We start from the raw sequence: 18,837 nt of genomic DNA, 5'->3' as shown, positions 1-18,837 counted from the left end.
ATAATATGGAGAGGAAACTGAGGCTGGGACAGGTTCAGGAACTTACCCAAGGTCATAGAGCTGAGGTGTGAATGATAACTTGCCCCACCCCCCACCCCCCCACCCCCAGGTCCCTCTCTGTTCATTACATTCCTCCACGCCAGAGACTCTCAGGCAGGCACTTTGAGGAGGCAGGAAGGTGGGCAGAGATGCAAGATGCTTCAGGAAGGGGCTGGGCAAAGCCTGAGGGCCAGCAATCCTGGGTTCTGGCTCAGCTCGAGTTGGTAGGTGACTTCGCAGGACCCCTCACAGAAAATGGTGCCTATGGCAATTAGTTTTAAATTGCTGAATGATCTCTCACAGCTGGCGACGGAAACAGCAATGGCCAATAGAAACTGTTTATTAGCAGTCCCTTCTCAAGCAGTGCCCAGGACTCATGCCCTATCTGCCATACCTTAGTGACGCCTCAGACCCTGACCTCTACAGGCTTCAGGCTCCTCATCTGTCCAGGATGGAGCTGCCTGTGGGTCTCCAAGAGGCTTTCAGCTCTGAATATCTATGACCTTCGGACTTATATCCCTTGGTTAGGATTTGTCCACTTACAACTCTGAAAAGAATGATCCCCACGGATATGAGACTCAGAATGTTAAGACTTTGCAAATGTTACCCATTCAGCAACAATGTGTGCATAGAACATTCTTGGCCAGGGAGAGCGATGTTAGGGGAAGAGCGGAAGTCCGTCTGTCAGCAGTGGGCTTAAATGTGGCGGGATGGCGGGAGGAGTGATGGGAGAAGGGAATCTGGAAAGGCTCACGTTCTGTTTGAAAAGAAAAAACATTTTAATGGGACATGCTCACTCACTGTAGATCTTAACGACCTCTCATACTGTAACCGGGAGGGAAGGGGAAGAAAGAAAGAGGATTTGTGGAGTGAACAGGGAGAAGAAAGAGAAAGGGATAAAAACAGGACAAATTCCATAGTGGGGCTCCCAGAGCAGATCAAATGGGGGGCAGAGGGTACAACTGACCTAGCCTTTGGATATGAAGGCACAGAGATGACTTGAGGATACTTTAACACCAGAAAGTAGGTTAGAAAAGGAAACATTTCTTTTTTAAAATAAAACTTATTCCTTTATTTTTTTGTTGATTAGTTTATTTTGTTGCACAACTGATTTATATTTAATAGACCTTAGAGGGCACTGGGTTTACTGGGTTTATTTTTTAAAGCAGTTTTAGGTTAACAGAAACACTGCACCGAGAGGACAGAGAGCCCCCATAGATTCCCCACCGCCCCTGCAGTTTCTCCTATTATTGACGTCTTCCATTCATGTAGAACATTTGTCATATTGACGGACGGATATTGAGACTTTTAACTAAAGTCCGTAGCTTACTTTCGGGCTCACTCTTTGTGCTGTACAGTCCTATGGGTTTTGGCAAATGCATAGACTCAGGTATCCACCGTTACAGTATCACATAGTTTCACTGCCCTAAAAATGTCTAGCGCTCCACCTATTCAACCCTCTTCCCCTATCCCCTGAAAGCCCTGGCAAAATGTTTCATTTTGAAAATTAAATAGCTCTAATATACACAGTGCAGATCAGTTAGTTAACTCACTAGGCTTCGGTTTCCCCAGTCATGGTGGGAAAAAATCTCCACCTCATAAGGATTTTGTGAGAATAAAGCGAGACCACACCTGTGTAACCCAGCAGCATCCTTCATCTGGAAGTCCTGTCGCTCACTCAGTGACAGGAATCAGCCTTGAAGAGCAGAAGCCTTGTAGCAGCAGGAAACAAGGATGACACCGGACAGTGCTAGGCCAGGTCTCCACAGGGGCAGCACAGGGCGACGTGCTAGAGAAAGAGCAATGGAGTCAGGCCAGGAGAGGTCTCTGCAGAGCCTCCATTCCTCCCGGTGAGTGGTACCTGGAAGCCCACAGCCCCTCTGGACTGAGACAGCCAACCCAGAGGGATAGAGAGTGGTCAAGGGAAGCATGAGGTTTCTCTCCCAAGACTGAGGGGGCTCAGGTCAGTTGTAATCAGAAAATTAAAGGAGAAACAATGTCACTTGTATCCCAAGATGATGAGTATAGTGTAGTGGTTGAGAACTCCGGATTTGATTGCTGGGTAGGGTTTCTAGGTCCAGCATGGCAGGTTCAAGCTGGGTAAAAAGAAAAATTTAATAAAGGAATTTTTTATGAAGTTGTGGGCTGGGTTTAGGAAAGGCAACAAAGGATAGAGTGGTACTTTGGAGCCGGTCACAGCAGGGAGCTCTTGCCACCACTGGGTCTCCAGGAGCAAAAAGTGGGGTGGTAACTAGAACCACACATTGTTGTTGCTGTTCTTAGTTGTCATCGAGTCATCTCCAACTCAAGGCATCCCACATACAACAAAACAAAACATTGCCCAATCCCATGCCACCTTCAAGACTATTGGTATGTTTGAATCCATTGTTGCAGGTATTGTGTAGTACATTCCAACAAAGGGGGCTCACCATCCAGCACTTTACTGGACAATATTTTGTTATGATCCATTGGTTTTTAACTGGCTAATTTTCAGAAGTAGATCACCAGGCTTTTCTTCCTAGTCTGTCTTTATCTGGAAACTCCACTGAAACCTGTTCACCATGGGTGACCCTGCTGGTACTGGAAATACTAGCGGCATAGCTTCAACCGTTATAGCAACGCATGAGCTACCACAGTACAACAAACTGATCGAACCCATATAGAGAAAAGGAAAACCAGACCAAGTGAACCTAGACCATTGAGAAAGAAGGATGAGTGAAGACAGGAAGAAAGAGTCTTCCTGGAATAGGGGTACAGAACTGACACCTGGAACCCCCCTCCTGTAGACATATGTTGTCCAAACACTATTTGAAGGTAACAAATTGCAGTCAGAGGGGCTAAATGACATGGATAATTGGAGACACAGATGAGACCAGAGCCCAGCACTTCTCTCAGTCTAAATGCCTCCTGAATAATTGCTAATACTGCACCTACACAGCACTTCCATGTGCCAGGCACCAGTCTAAGTACCTTGCATACATTAACTCACTTAGCTCCTTATAACAACTATGTAATATACCATTATTATCCCCATTTTACAGGTGAGAAAACTGCGGCATAGAGCAATAAAGCAACTTGCCTAAGATTACACTGGCTAGTAAGTGGCAGTACTGAGGTTCAAACCCTGAAAATTTTTCTACAACATCAGTGTTCTTAATCACTAAGGGGTAAACCTCAAAGGGAGATGTTAAGGGGGACTGTCACCGTTACTAAGGAAACAGGACTCCAGATAGCCAACTGTCATTGGCCACAATATGGCATTTGCTGCCGCCACCCCCTTTCCTACCCAGTCCTTCCAGCTCACTCTCCAAGGCAGGCCCCTCCAAGAGGGCCTCCCGTTCTCCCTCTCACAGCAATCCTACTCTTCAGAGAGGCCTAGCAGAGGGGTCTGGAGCAGCACATGAGGGTACATGGAGGGATCATGTCAGCCAGCCAGCCTGTATCTTTTCCAGCCAGCCCAGCTGCCATGTGAAGTGCCATCTTTATACAATGAGGGCTCCACACATTAAATCACTCAGGCAGCGTGTCCTGGGAACACTCTAGACTCTTTAATTGTACTCCCAAAGAGGCTTACAGGACAGAGTGATGAATTCTTGGACAGGAGGCAGCTCAGGCTCAGCAGCCAATGTCAAAACTTGATAAGTCAATTGGTGCTTTGCCCAACTCATAAGAGCTCTTCACTGGACTCAGCCACAGACTCAACACTTTGTTCCTCATCTGGGTACCTTCCTCCTGTCCTTTGCCACAGGTGAACTACCTCCTGACCAACATGCCAATGCTGGCAATGTGCATATCCTTCCTGTGTCCCACTCGCTACCTAGCCCGAGCCAATGATTCTATGTCACAGATGAGGAAACCAGGATGATAATAAGTATTAAGAGGACTTATGGAGGGCTTCGCTCTTCCACAAATGCCATCTTACTTCACACCCATAACAACTTTGGAAGCCAGGCAATAATAATGACAGATAACATTTGTTGATCTCTGATTCTGTTAAAAGTGGTTTTTAGGGATTACTTATTCAAACACTGTTGATCCCTATTTTACGATAGAGGAGCTGAGGTTTAGAGAGGATAAGTCATTACCTGAAGTGCCAGAATTTGAATCCAGGTAGTACTGACTTGTAACCACCCTGATATTCTGCCACATCAGGTGACAAAGAACATGGTATCCCGACTAACCTATTTGGATTTCATCCTAAAAGTGGTGGGAATTATTAAAATATTTCAAATAGAACATGCTGCTAGTCCAATTTGCCTTTTAGAAAGAATAGGCCTAGGATGGATAATTGAAGAGTGAGGACCTGGAGACTTAGAGGCTATCATGATATTCCAAGGGATGAATAATGAAGACCCCCTGAACTAAAGCAGTAGGAGGTAGTGAAGAAGAAAGAGATCTAATGGGCATTGGAGGTAGAATGAGGCTTGTTGGGTAAGAGGTGGGCAGGAGGGTAGGGATTGAAAGGGAGAAGCTTAAGATTGCTTTCAGATTTCCAGTTTGAGAAGCTGGGTAGATAAATGGGTCACCAGTTGGAAAGAGATTACAGGAAGGGGGCAGATTTAGGGGTGCTTGAAGGGAGAATAATGGCTTCTATTTGGGACTTGTTGAGCTCAAGGTACCCACAGGACATTTCAGATGGAAAAGTCGCTCTAGCATGGTCTGAGCTATAGATCATAGTATTTGGAAGTCACTAGTCTTAAGTTCAAGAACCAAATACATTAAAGTTGTTGAGATCATCCAGGAAAATTGTGAGCGATAAAAATAAATAGCCAGGGGTTTATAGTCTTTATAGCCCAAGTTTAATGGTAAGCTGTGGGCGAAAAACCAGGCAAGGAGACCGAGAAAAAAATGGTTAGAGAAAAGAGACAGCAAGATGCCCAAGAAACCAAAGGAGATTATTTAGAGAAGGGAGTAGTTTAGTGTGTCAAATGTTAATGTCAAGTGGGAGGGTGGGAGGAAGTCAGAAATAGGTCCACTGGGCTTGGCCATTTTGAGGACCTTGGTGACCTTTGCCAGAAGTGGTATCAGTGGAATGGTGGAAATAAAAGTTATCCTACAGGAGGGCTGTTATGGATTAAATTTTGTCCCCCCAAAATGTGTGTCAATTTGGCTAGGCCCTAGTTCCTAGTATTGTGTGATTGTCCACCATTTTGTGATCTGAGGTGATTTTTCTTTGTGTTGTAAATCCTGCCTCTATGATGTTAATAAGGCAGGATTGGAGGCAGCTATGTTAATGAGCCAGGACTCAATCTACAAGATTAGGTTGTATTTTAAGCCAATCCCTTTTGAAATATAAAAGAAGCAAACAGAGAGACAAGGGGACTTCATTCACCGAGAAAACAAAGCTCGGAGAATAGTGTGTCCTTGGACCCAAGTTTCCCATGCTGAGAAGCTCCTAGATCAGGGGAAGATTGATGATAAGGACCTTTCTCCAGAGCCAACAGAGAGAGAAAGGCTTCCCCTGGAGCTGGCACCCTGAATTCAGACTTCTAGCCTCCCAGACTGTGAGAGAATAAATTTCTCTTTGTTAAAGCCATCCACCTGTGATATTTCTGTTATAGCAGCAGTAGGTAACCAAGACAAGGGCAAAGAGTAAGCAGAAAGAAAGTGAGGTCAGAGAGTGTATACATGTAATTTCCAACTGAGATCTGCTCTAGCTGAGGTCCTCAGAGTTAGTTCAAGGGTTACAAATCCATTAGTACACTAAAAATTATTCACAGATTAAATAATGTGTCTCACTTATATCATAAGCACATGCTATGATAATTCAAAAAAATTAGCAAAGTACAAATTAATTTAAAAGCATTTCTGGATTTATAGTATCTTTTGATCATTATTTCTTCAGTTGGCAGATATGAGAAGTAAAATTAATATACTGCAAGGGGCACAAAATATTTTGGTGTTAAAAAGATGTCCTCACACTATGCAAGCTTGGGAACCACAGGGATTCATTCAAAGAGCTTGGCAATAAAGAGAAGAAGAGAGCATTATCTAGAAGAGAGCTTTGGGTCAAAGGAAGGCAGTTAATTCGTTGGTTGGTTGGTTTGTTGGATGGCTGGTTTTAGCTTTTTAAGACGGGAGATTTACACCTACTCTCTAATGAGTGATGAGAGCTGGTAGAAAGTGTGAAGGTGGAGACACAGGAGAAGAAGGGGTAAATGGTGGAGGGAGGTTTCTGACAAGGCAGGAGAGTGGGATCTGGAGCCCACGTAGAAGAATTAACTTGAGAGGAGAAGGAACACCTTTTCCTCTGAGGAGAGGAATGAGTTACTCTGAGGGAAACTGCCATGTTCTCTGTGGATAAGGAGGCAATGTTGCCCCTGAGAGGGAAAAGAAGGGTGCTGGGATTAGAGGTTTGGTGAAATCTGAGATTAGAGGTCACTATTGTTGAAAACTGGTGGGGGAGAATGACTGGTGCCAAATAAAATAATTACTGCCCCCCCCACACACACACACTAATCAAGTGGCATCAATCCTCCATGTACTGATGTCGCAAAGACTTAGCTAATCCAGTGTTAGGCAAACACTTTTCCAAGGATGCAAGTTTCTCACAAATTTTTTAAGGTTTTCATCAAAAAGGGGGGGAGGGGGCAGAGTTATGGGGAAATATATTTGTGGATATTTGTATCCTTTTTTGGAAATTCATGATGCATATTAGTAGATTAAATTCTCTGAGATCTCTATTGTTGTGGGTGGGGGAGGACTTCTCAACATTGTTTAACACAGTATTTCTAAACTTAACCATGATGGCTTTTTTCCACAACCACAGAACCTGGCTTGGACCCCTGATCTCCTAATTCTGAGTCTTTGTCCCCAGGGCCGCCAGTTTCTCACTCTGCTTCCAGCAGGACCGCACCTATGCCACCCTCATTTGAGAGATATCCCCCTTTCCTTTCTATAAGACAAATATTTATTTAGCACCTGCTCTGTACCAGGAAGAAAACATGGACCCTACTCTTAAACACCTTACAGTCTAGAGGGAGAGTCAATATATAAAAGGTAATTTCCAAACAATAAGGACTTTGGCAGACAGGGACTTTATGTCTAGGGTGATAGCAGGAGAAGGATCAGTTTGACAACGATCAGTTTAAGCCCTTTCTCTGTACAATGGGAGTCCCTGGGCGATGAAATAGTTAACTCTCTTGGCTGCTGTCATGGATTGAATAGTGTCCCCCCAAAATATCTGTCAACTTGGCTAGGTCATGCTTCCCAGTATCTACTGTGATTTTCCTATGTGTTGTTAATTCTATCACTATGATGTAATGAGAGGGGTTAGTGGGAGTTATATTGATGAGATCTACAAGATTAGATAGTGTCTTAAGCCAATCTCTTTTGAGATATAAAAAAGAGAAGCAAGCAGAGAGACATGAAACCTCATACCACAAAGAAAGCAGAGCCAGGAACAAAGTGTGTCCTTTGGACCCAGGGTTTCTGCACAAAGAAGCTCCTGGATGTGGGGAGGATTGATGACAAGGACCTTCCTTCAGAGCTGACAGAGAGAAAGCCTTCCCCTGGAGCAGATGCCCTGAATTTGGACTTGTAATCCGCTAGACTGTGAAAGAATAAATTTTTCTTTGTTAAAATCATCCACTTGTGGTATTTCTGTTATAGCAGCACTAGATGACTAAGACAGCTGCTAACTAAAAGGTTAAAAGTTCAAGTCCACCAGAGACACCTCAGAAAAAGGCATGGGGATCTACTTCCAAACAATCAGCCATTGAAAACTGTACAGAGACACTTCTACTCTGACACGTATGGGGTCTCCAAGAGTCAGAATTGACTCAACAGCAACTGGTTATATACAGTGCTGGCTGCTAAACACACTGTTGTTGTTGTTGTCAAGTAGATTCGGACTTATAGCGACCTCATGTGACAGAGTAGAACTGGCCCATAGGGTTTTCTTGGCTGTAATCTTTACAGAATCCAATTGCCAGGTCTATTTCCCACAAAGTCACTGGGTGGATTTGAACTGCCAGCCTTACAGTGTCTAAATATTCTGCCCAAAGATCACATACACACACACACACACACACGCACACATCAGAATCCATCACACTATGGAGATTACAGATTAAACAGAGGACAAGACGAAAACACCTGGGAAGACTTCCTAGAGGAGGTTGGTCAGGAGATGAAGCAAGTAGGAGAGGGTGGCATACCCAGCAAAGGCACAGCCTGAGCCAAAGCCCACAGGTGGGGAGCAGCAGAGTATGTGTCAGAGGTACGCAGTGGAGTAGCTTAATATAGCCCAAGCATCCACCCGAGGCGGTGGAATGAGAGGGGACAGGCCAGCAAGGGCAGGTATAAAAGCAGTCATCCATGGTAACATCGCCTAATGCCTCCCAGCTCACTGTGCCCAACAGGAAGCTCCTGGTTGTAACGTAACCACTGCTTTCGTGATGATTCCATTTGTTCGGGCCTCAGAAGAAGGGAAAGCCACCACTGCTCCTTCCAAACCCTCAATTTCCCATGCTCAGGATCCCATTTCAACTCTCAGTTGGCTTCTTCAGCATTCATCCATGTATTGGAGCCTCCTAAAATGTTCCTCTTCAAAAATACTCTGCCCCCATCCTCACCAACACATCAGAAAAACAAACAAACAAACAAACAAAAAAAAACAGATGATCCATGTACTTTAGATGCAGGGATTGCTGAGGTGGAATCTGGACTTTGCCACTCAACAGCTATGTGACTCCAGTTGGTGATCCAGCCAGTGTGAAAAAGAACCAAATAAGACCTTTGTTGCAAGGTTGATTTGAGAATTAAACAAGATAGCCCATGGAAAACATCTCGCTCCCAACAGATTCCAGAAATATTGCTTTCCTTCAGCTCAAGTTCCCCAGGCCCTGAGGGTGCCTAGAGCCCAGTGAAGGGTGTCTAGGTTTATCTTACTTTTTCTTAGGATTTTATGGGGGTAAAGGATGAGCGGATGCCAGGTTCATGGTAGCTTAGGGAGTTAGGAAGGAGTCACCGGAAACAAATGTTTCCACCAGTTTTACCTCAGACCCACCTCGTCCCTGCAGCTGTCCACAGTCAGACACCAACACTGGGTGATGATGGCGTCTCACTCCTCGGCCTCACCAAGGCACTCTGACTCGAGAGGAGGACGCAGCAGTCATGTCTCCTCGCCTTTCCTACCTCAGTGTGCACCAGCCAGACCCCAGCAGCCAGCACCAGCCCCTTTTCCAGATTCCCCGTAGTTCTGTCACCAATGAGTTTGCCCACCAGGGGGTATCTGGCAATGTCTGGAGACATTTTTGATTGTCACAACTATGGGAGGGTGGTGGGAGGTACTACTGGCTTTTACTGAGTAGTGGGTAGGGTTGCTGCTAAACACCCTACCGTGCCCAGAACCGCTCCCACAATAGAGAATTGTCTGGCCCCAAAAGTCAGTAGTACTGAGGTTGAGAAATCTTCCCAGCAGTATTAAGATCCAGATGTCCGCAGTGAGCACTAGCTTGATGAGGCACATTTCCGTGGCCTCCTTCCCTTCCCTGTCTCACATCCCCACGCCCTACTGGGATTTCCTGGAATGCCCGCCCAAACTAACCTCTTCCACTCAAATCATTGTCTCCAGGTGTGCTTCTGGGGATTACCACAACTAGACACAACTCAAGCTATTTCTGGTCTGGTGAAACAGGTAGAACCTACCTCCTGTAGGTAAAAGTCCAAATGAATATGACACAAACAGCAGCCTCTTAGAACATACTATGTTGTTATTGTTAGCTGCCATCTAGTTGTCCCTTGCCTCATGGCAACCCCATGCACAGTGGAACAAAATGCTGCCCAGTCCTCTACTTGGTCCTGTGCCATCCCCATGACTGCTTGCAGATCAGACCGTTGTGATCCATAGAGTTTTCCCCGGCTGATTTTCAGGTAGATCACCAGGCCTTCTTCCTAGTCTGTCTTAGTCTAGAAGCTCCACTGAAACCTGTTGAGCATGATGGCAACACACAAGCCTCCACTGACAGATGGGTGGTGGCTGTACATGAAGTGCACTGGCCTGGAATTGAACCCGGGTCTCTGGCACAGAAGGCGAGAATTCTACCACTGAACCACCAGGGCCTCAGGATACACTATTTCTTAGAGAACACTAAAAGATGCACTATAGAGAACACTCAAAAGAGCAGGGACTGGGTTTGGGTAGAGACAACCCCAGCACGTCTCCTTGAGGTGGTGAGTTGGAAGCCAGGTTCAAAGTGATGAGTGGGGCAAACTGGCAGCAAGGAGAAAGGGCTTTCTGAGAAGAGAAAGTGCCCCTGTAGGTACTCCCCAGATTTCAGCCCCAGGTCGCCAGCACCCTGGGTTTCTCTCCCTTCCAAGAGAAGGCTCCCAGGACTCCCAGGGAACTGTAAAGGCAACCATGGAACATTACAGGAAGTGCATATCCTGTAATGGAGGGATATTCTGCATATCCAGAAGACCCCTCCATCATGTGCACTTCCACTCTGGGAGAGGGAACAAAATGGTTGCAAATGTCTCCAGTGTGAACGGAAATCTTTGCTGGTGTCACGGCAAGGGGATTACATCTGCCTAGAGTTACAGGATGTATCACCTGCACAGAATTCCTTCCACAACATACTCAACTCCCCCCCCAAAAAGTATTAAATAGCTGGATATATTCAATCTATATTTTTCATTCTGTTTTTTTTCTCCTGTGGTTTTTCACCAAAGTCCGCTTTGACATGCCATTAAAAGAAAACCCTATGTATATGAGCAAATAGATTTAAAAAGAAAAAAAAACTAATATATCGAACAACTGAACATACACAACTTGGAAGTAGTAACCGGATCCTCTGCTCTGGCAGGCTGTAAACTGGGCTAGGGAGGGACATTGTTTTCCTTTTGGTCATTCTGCCAAGTTAAAAAGGAAGTCGGAGATTAGAACGAAATATTTAAATCAAAAATGAATCCTTCAATGAAAGTTGCTTGATCCCCTTTGCTCACCCCCTGCCTCCCTTCCCCCTTATTGGAAGCATATTTCTCTTTGAAAAGAAGTAGTGTATTGTTGCTGAATTGAAGGGGGACAGCCCCCTGGGGAGACACATCGATCTCATCGTTTTAAAAGTGAGAGATAAATGACCTATGGTCTCTTCCCAATCAAATGCTGTTTCTGCACATTCTCAGAATAAATGGCACGGTTCTCCCTGGGGAGCAGCGAGCTTTCGCCTTAGCTGGGTTTGCCTAGGCTAACCATGTATCCTAGATCCTGGAAAGATGGTAAAATGCAACTGAAACGGACCATGCAAGTGATGCCAGGGTACCACATTGCTCTTTGAAACCCAAGCAAGACCTTGGCTTTTCCTAGTGTTGAACCTGTGGAACAGGCCTCGTATTAAGATTCAGTATTTTTGATTTCTTGCAGTCTCTCTCAAATTCACTGTAAGAGATGGGTAGATAGCTTTTGTTCTGCAAGTGAAATTGTAAAAAAAAAAAAAAAAAAAAAAGGTCCAAGCAAGGAGGAGTGAGGAACAGAGCCACATCTGGTATGTGAAGATATCCTCCAGCACTGTGCCTGCCAGGCCACTCCTCACAAGGTCTTTGAAGTGGCATGAGTAAATGGGACCCTCTTCATGCTGAGCCCACTTCACCAGGTGCTGTTGGGTCAACTCTGAATCATGGCGACCCCGGGTGTGTCAGAGTAGAACCGTGCACCACGGGGTTTTCAATGGCTGGTTTTTTGGAAGTAGGTTGCTGGGCCTTTGTTATGAGGTGCCTCTGGGTAGTTGTGAACCTTCAATCTTTCAATTAGCAGCTGAGCATGTTAACCATTTGCACCACCCAGGGACTCTTAGTCCACTTGATGCATGTGTAAAAGAACAATGCAAAACAAATAACGCGCTGGGACTTTCTGACACCAGGTCCTGCTTATTAGAAACACAGTACAAGTATCTACAGAGGAAGAAATCAGCAAGAATGTGATTCTGGGAGAGCCCAAGCCAGCAGGACAATTGAGAAAGATGTATTAAATGGGCTGTCGTCTTGGCAACTGATCTACTTCTACACATTTCAGTCCTTGCCCCAGGATTCTGCTATTCTGCTAAACCAACTTATCTATCATTCTTTAACACCGTATGTAAAAGTTGGTAATGTGGATCATCCATTTAAATCATGCTGTTGTTTTCAGATGCCGTCGAGTTGGTTCCAACTCAGCGACCCCATATACAACAGAACAAAACACTGCCCAGTCCTGCGCCATCCTCTAAATTGTTGTTATGCTTGAGCCCATTGTTGCAGTCACTGTGTCAATCCATCTTGTTGAGGGTCTTCCTCTTTTTTTGCTGACCTTCTACCAAGTATGATGTTCTTCTCCAGGGATTTCTCCCTCCTAATGACTTGTTCAAAGTATGTGAGACAAAGTCTCACCATCCTCGCTTTTTAGGAGCATTCTGGCTATACTTCTTACAAGACAGATTCGTTGGTTCTTCTGGCAGTCCACAGTATGTTCAATATTCTTCACCAACATCATAATTCAAAGGCATCAATTCTTCTTTGGTCTTCCTTATTCATTTTCTGGTTTTCACATGCATATGAGGTGATTGAAAACACCATGGCTTGGGTCAGCATATCTTAGTCCTTAAAGTGACATCTTTGTTTTTTAACACTTTAAATTATAAAAAAAAAAAAATTATAGTCACAATAAATTAACAACAGAATCAGTGCCACACCCCTAGCCATGGTGGCTTTTGTTTTGGTTGGTGGTAGTGCCATGCTTCTCTGGGACCAACATCCTCACAATCCTCTTCACAAAGGCTTTCTCTTTCTTCCTTCATTCCCAGTCATCTTGTCATCACCTCACACCGTTCTGGCTGCCACAGGCTCTCTGGTCCAATTTGGCAGTGACTATGGCTTTTTTTTTTTTTTATGGCTATACTGTCTGCTCCCCTAATCCACTGGACCCCTTGCTCTGCCAGCTCACTGTTCCAAAGACACTGCTGGATGCCCTCACACTCCCAAGAGTCCTGTTCCACCACTAACTAGCTGTGTGAGTCTGGGAAAGTCATCAAATCCTTTGATAGTTTCTTCACACTTATAATGGGCATAATAATTCCAGTCCTATCTCTGGAAGAAAACTGAAGTGGAGATCCAATGAATCTCAGGAAATGGCTTTGGGGGGCATGATTCTCATGGCAGATTTTGTTTCCAAACCCAGCGAACCAACCCAGTGCTGTTGACAGGCGCTAAATGCAAATTTTCATCCAAATTTGCCCAAAGTGTGGCAAAATCAGATTACCAATTTGTGCATGTAAATTCAATGCCAGATTTTTCCTCCAAAATGTCCCCCTCTTCTCTGCTTCCTACAAAGAATAAAAGTTGGTCAACCAACTTTTCCCTGCAAAACTTGAGTTCATAGTTAGTGTTCCAGAAGGTGTGGCTGAGGATTATATTCAGTAATAAGCTCTGCATTTCGCATCTGTGGAACCACCAGTAAGGAAACCTTTACAAGAAATCATATTTTTAGGACCCAGACCTCATGTTTAATTAATCCTAACTTCCTAGGTTGTCATATGATGACAATTCCCAGAGGTAGCTAAAGAAAACAATTAAGTTTTAGAAGCATAAAGTAGTGAAAATACTGGTTCCTAGACTGTGTGGACCAAAATAGTGACAATAATTTTCAGTGTTTCCCCTTTACCTATAAAACAGAAGCCTCCACTCGTCGGCCTGTCTTTTGCAGTCCACTCCCAGCCTCAGTCTACCTATCGCACCAGGAGTCCCTCTTTTGCTGTATGAACGAAGCATTTGCTCCAGATACTCTGGATTATTTGCATTCTTCCAGAAACCAATTCATTTTTTTCCCCTCTTTATTTTCCCTCGGACTTCGTCCCCCACTCCCTTTGACCTAGCCAAATCCAACTACAGTAAGACCTGTGAAAGCCAAAACCTATGAAAGGCAGAAACCTGTCAGAGAAGGAAAACTCAAATAGTTACCAACAAATAAGAGTGATAGAAAAGTGGTGACTGCACCCTGTCAAAGGCTGAAAACTTCGAGACCCAGAAAAACAAGGCAGTTCGTTCAAGTTCTGGCTGTCATAGTTTTCACTGTATTTTCTACTAAAACAAGCGGTGAACCAAAACCCAAACCTGTTGCTGTTGAGCCGATTCTGACTCACAGCAGCCTTATATCCATTGCCCTCAAGTTGATTTCGACTCATGACGACCCTATAGGACAGGGTAGAACTGCCCCATAGGGTTTCCAAGGAGCTGCTGGTGGATTTGAACTCCTGACCTTTTGGTTAGCAGCCTTAGCTCTATAAAACCAAAAACCAAACCCATTGCCTTCGAGTCAATTCTGACTCATAGCAACCCTATAGGACAGAGTAGAACTGCCCCATAGAGTTTCCAAGGAGCGCCTGGCGGATTTGAACTGCCGACCTTTTGGTTAGCAGCTGTAGTGCTTAACCACTACACCACCAGGGCTCCAAATGAGCGACAGAAAGGTGGTATAAGACTACAGTCTGTCAAAGGCAGAAAATTAGGGGGATCTGCAAAAACAAGGCAGTCTCATGGAGTTCCAGTTCTCACAGGTTTGTCTGTAGTTCAAACCTCTACTTCTTCCATGAAATTCATCCTGAACATCCCAGCCTGAAATGATAGCTCCCTCTGAGTACCTAAGGTGAGCTCACGTGCTAACTCAGTTGTGCTGCCTTCCCATACTTCTAGTCTCATCTTGACTAGCACTTCTTCCTATTCATATTTTAATGCTTGGTGCCCCAGTCTACTTGTTTACCCCAGTGCTAGCTTAGGTAGCATTTCACACAGAGTAGTAGCCTCTCATTGGAGCCTTGGTGGCGCAGTGGTTAAGAGCTTGGCTGCTAACCAATAGGATGACAGTTCGAATCCACCAGCAGCTCCTTGGAAACCCTACGGGGCAGTTCTACTCTGTCCGATAGGGTTGCTATGAGTCGTAGTTGACTCGATGGCAATGAGTACGGTTTGGGTTTTTCAGCCACTTATTAAAAACTTGATACTTAAATTTGACCCACATGCTTGCATAATACTCTGATGAAAAGAAAGATTCCTCATGCATAAAGCATCAGAATTATAGAAATACACTCCCATCAAATATTTTTGGCTAAAAAGGAAGGAGTATCTTTCCACAGTCTCAACAGAAACTGTGCCTGTGAATGTGTGTTTGGGGTACAGAAGTAGAGAGAGGCTTGTTAATTTTAAAGCCACATAACATGTTTGGCTAACACTGTGACTCCATTTGTGTATTTCAACCACGTAAAATACACCCTGGGATTCTGGCCTGAGAAAAATAGCCATATAAGGAGAAAACAAGGCATTCCCTATAGCTGCCCTTGTAAAACACTCCGTGATTTAACCCTCTGCTCGAGACAGATCCAAGCTCCTGCACTTTACAACTGCAAACAATCAGATTCCTGGGAGGAGCTCAGCATGTGACCTTCACCATTGGGCACCAATGATCACAAACAAAACCTGACAGGTCACACACAGGGCAGCCTGACCAAAGCGTTCCTCTCAGCGGTGGGCCATCCCAGCCAGAGCAGGCACTGAGAGGAGCTGCAGCCTAGAGACAACTCTAAGGAGCTCATCAATCCCTCTTTCCTTCAAGAACACAGGGATCTGGGGTCTGCCTCCACCATCCAGGTGACAGTTCATCAATCTGCAGAATCCCTCCACAGGGAAGGTGCAGGTGGGAGAGCGGAGATCAGGATAAAGAAAGAGGGACTCCAGGAGCAGCAGATGAGGCAAGAATTTTTGGCTGACAACCAGCACAGTGCCCATGGTCCTGTTGTGCAATATCTACCCAGCTGGGGGAACCCTGCTCTGTACAAGGGAGGAATTACAGAGCGAGGGGCCAACAGAGAGCCCTGCTGGCCCTCACTTACACTTTCTTCATCTTGATTGCTGTTAATAATGACTCTGTGAGATGCGTAAATCCTGGTGGCGTACTGGTTAAGAGCTACGGCTGCTAATCAAAAGCTTGGTAGTTCAAATCCACCAGATGTTCCTTGGAAACTCTATGGGGCAGTTCTACTCTGCCCTACAGGGTTGCTATGAGTCAGAATTGACTCGAAGGCAACTGGTTTGGCTTTGGCTTTTCTGTGAGATGTAGTTTTCTAGATGGTGAAACTGGGGTTCTGAAAGGTTCCAACATCACTCACATGTAATAAGTAGGGCCATAATTAGAAATAGTGCTTTTTTGCTGTGGTAAACACTGCTCATTTTTTCTGCTATCCAGTCAAATCTCCTTTCTTCTGGCAATGGAATGCCCTCGTCCCCCACCCTACACACACACACACACACACACACACACACACACTTTGAAGGATGAGGAAGATGGCTGCCCAGCTAGAGACAATATTTCCCAGACTCCCTTGCAGCTCAGAGTGATCATGTGACTATGTTCCGGGGAATGGCACAGGAATGGAGGTGATGGGTGCAAATTCTGTGTCACATCTTTAAGAAGGAACAGCTTACCCTTCCCACAGACCAGAATGTGGTTGTGAGAATGAAGATGAGAACAACACTCAGGGATAGTGGAGCAACAAAATAGAAGGCAGCTAGATGACCTCATGGAGCAGTGCCGCATACCTGCCCAGCACTACCAACCTATGTCTGGACTGCTGAGTGAGCCACTATATTTTTCAGTGTCTTTGCAACAGCAGTTTAGCCTGCAACCTAGCTGATACATGTAACTTTCTGCTGCTTCAGCTGTATGCAAAGAATGGTGAGGCAAGACTAGCTTGTACTAATTTAAAAAGCAGGGGGAAAATAGCGTAGCCAAGTTGTGTACCAGTCAGCAGTATTCACAAGCCAAAATTACTGCCTACTTGAGTCAAGGTTGGAATGGGCCTCATCTACACAAGCGAGTCCTGCACAGGTTTAAGTGAAGGTCACAGAATCTGGCATTCTCCTTCCCATAAAAGAGTATCCAGAGAAAAATTTGCCTCCACAAAAGAAACTCAGAGAGATGGTCCCATTGAGCTGAAACCAGAAGTATTATTTAGATGATTGTTTTCATTCCTGAAATGACTCATTCAAATCTTCTTTCTTACTAATTTTTAAAAATTTGCTTTATCTATCTGAAAGATATGTGTTAAAAGTCTCCTAGTATGATTGTATATTTGCCATTCCTCCTAGCAACTCTATTTTTCCTTTTTGTTTGAGGCTGTATTACTAGATGCATATTGAGATTGCTATATTTTTATGACAATCTTTAGCCATACTAATGAATTTTGTCCTAGAGTCTAATATGAAAGTAATTATATTCTGACATTTTTTTAAGCCTGACAAGTCTTTTTCCATTCTTTTACCTTTATTCTTTTCTCTGTCCTTATATTTTAGATGAATCTCTTCTAAACCACATAGATTTTTTTTATCCAAGTTAACAATCTTTGTCTTTTAACTGACAGGTTTAATCCATTTACATTTATTTTAGATTTATTTCTACCACCTTACTTTGTGCTTTGTACTTACCTTGCAACATATAATCTTTGCTTTCATTTTTCCTGCCTTTAATAGATTGGTCAAATTTTCTTTATTCCCTCTTTTCCTAGTCTGCTGATTTGGTAACTATACATCTCATTTCTATTCTCTCAGATGGGACCCTTAACATACTTACTAGACTTTGAAAGTATAAAATAAATCAGCATCTCTACTAACATAAAAAAAAAAAAAAAGATGTCTTCAGACCTCCAATCATCTCCCACCCTTCTTACATATTATTGTTGTCCTCTATTTCTGTTCCACATTGTTTTATACCTGTCTTAGGCTGGGGTCTCTAGAGAAGCAAAACCTGTAGTGCGTATAAATATATAGAGAGAGATGATATCAAGGAAACAGCTCACGCGATGGTAGGGGTTGGAATGTCCCAAGTCTTTGGATCAGGATAGAGTCCTTTCCCAATTCACAGAGCTGCAGAAGCTGGTGAGCCCAAGATGAGCAGATCAGAGAGCAGGACTCACACTCACAGACTGTGACGGCCGAGGAATCCTCAAGGTAGGCAGGCAAGACCACAAGGTTTCTCCTGAGTCACTTAGCTGCAGGGGCTGGCAGGTCAGGGAGCAGGACTCTTGCTGATAGGCTGTGAAGATCAGCGAATCCCAGGACGGACAGGTAAGCTGCTAGCTCAAGTCCCAAGAACCAGAGATCAGACAAGAGACAGTTGCTGGATCCAGAACAAGCCAACAACCTTTGCAAGTCAGGCAGGAAGGAAGTAGGTGGCAGAAGGTGAAGAGATGAAGGCTGAGGGGACAGTGAGCTGCCACAGGCCCCACCCACTGGTACTGCTCAGCAGATTCCATCATAAGGGTGATCACATATCAAATTTCAACAGGGAAATGATCATAACATTATACAACTGCCAAAACACTGAGGATCATGGCCCAGCCAAGTTGGCACACAATCTTAACCATCACAATACCCTTAAAATTTGTCAATATTATTAATATTTTCTACAGATAATATTTATATAGATTTAATTTCCCTTCTTGGATCTCACCCATTCCTTCTTGGTTCAATTACCTGAAATGAATCCCTTAGTAGTTCCTTCCTGAGAGTCTTTGGTAACTTTTTTAGAAAAGTCTTAATTTCATCTTTGTTGTTGAATAAGACCAGAGCCCTGGTCGCACAGTTGTTGAACACTTGGCTGCTTACCAAAAGGTTTCTCCACAGGAGAAAGATGTGGCAGTCTGCTTCTGTAAAGAATATAACCCTGGTTTTTTTTATCCCTAGGGGAGTTCTACTCTGTCCTACAGAGTCACTATGAGTTGAAATTAACTTGACAGCAATGTTTTTTTTGGGTTTGGTTTTTGAATAATTGTTAGC

At 44.3% G+C, this 18,837-nt stretch overlaps 1 protein-coding gene and 1 non-coding gene across 7 annotated transcripts in view; both read right to left on the bottom strand.

Annotated features, from left to right (window-relative positions):
* Window positions 1-703: 703 nt before the first annotated feature.
* CCDC171 (coiled-coil domain containing 171) overlaps window positions 704-18,837 on the bottom strand; it is a 419,844-nt gene continuing 401,710 nt past the window's right edge. For 5 of the 6 annotated variants that reach the window (XM_049894821.1, XM_049894820.1, XM_049894825.1 and 2 more), the window contains 2 exons: window positions 17,976-18,094; window positions 1,775-1,828 (listed from right to left, as the gene is read on the bottom strand). In XM_049894821.1, the coding sequence (XP_049750778.1) occupies window positions 1,790-1,828; window positions 17,976-18,094 (158 nt within the window). In that variant the 3' untranslated portion in view covers window positions 1,775-1,789. Of the gene's footprint in view, window positions 797-1,671; window positions 1,829-17,975; window positions 18,095-18,837 lie in introns of those variants that run through there. The other variant, XR_007518562.1, reaches the window with a different exon arrangement.
* On the bottom strand, window positions 10,034-10,104 carry TRNAR-UCU (transfer RNA arginine (anticodon UCU)). The gene has a single exon. It is a non-coding gene; the product is annotated as a tRNA-Arg (tRNA).

This window comes from Elephas maximus, chromosome 9, assembly GCF_024166365.1.
Source record: "Elephas maximus indicus isolate mEleMax1 chromosome 9, mEleMax1 primary haplotype, whole genome shotgun sequence".
Classification (NCBI taxonomy): domain Eukaryota; kingdom Metazoa; phylum Chordata; class Mammalia; order Proboscidea; family Elephantidae; genus Elephas; species Elephas maximus.
This window is presented reverse-complemented; position numbering and strand designations above follow the sequence as displayed.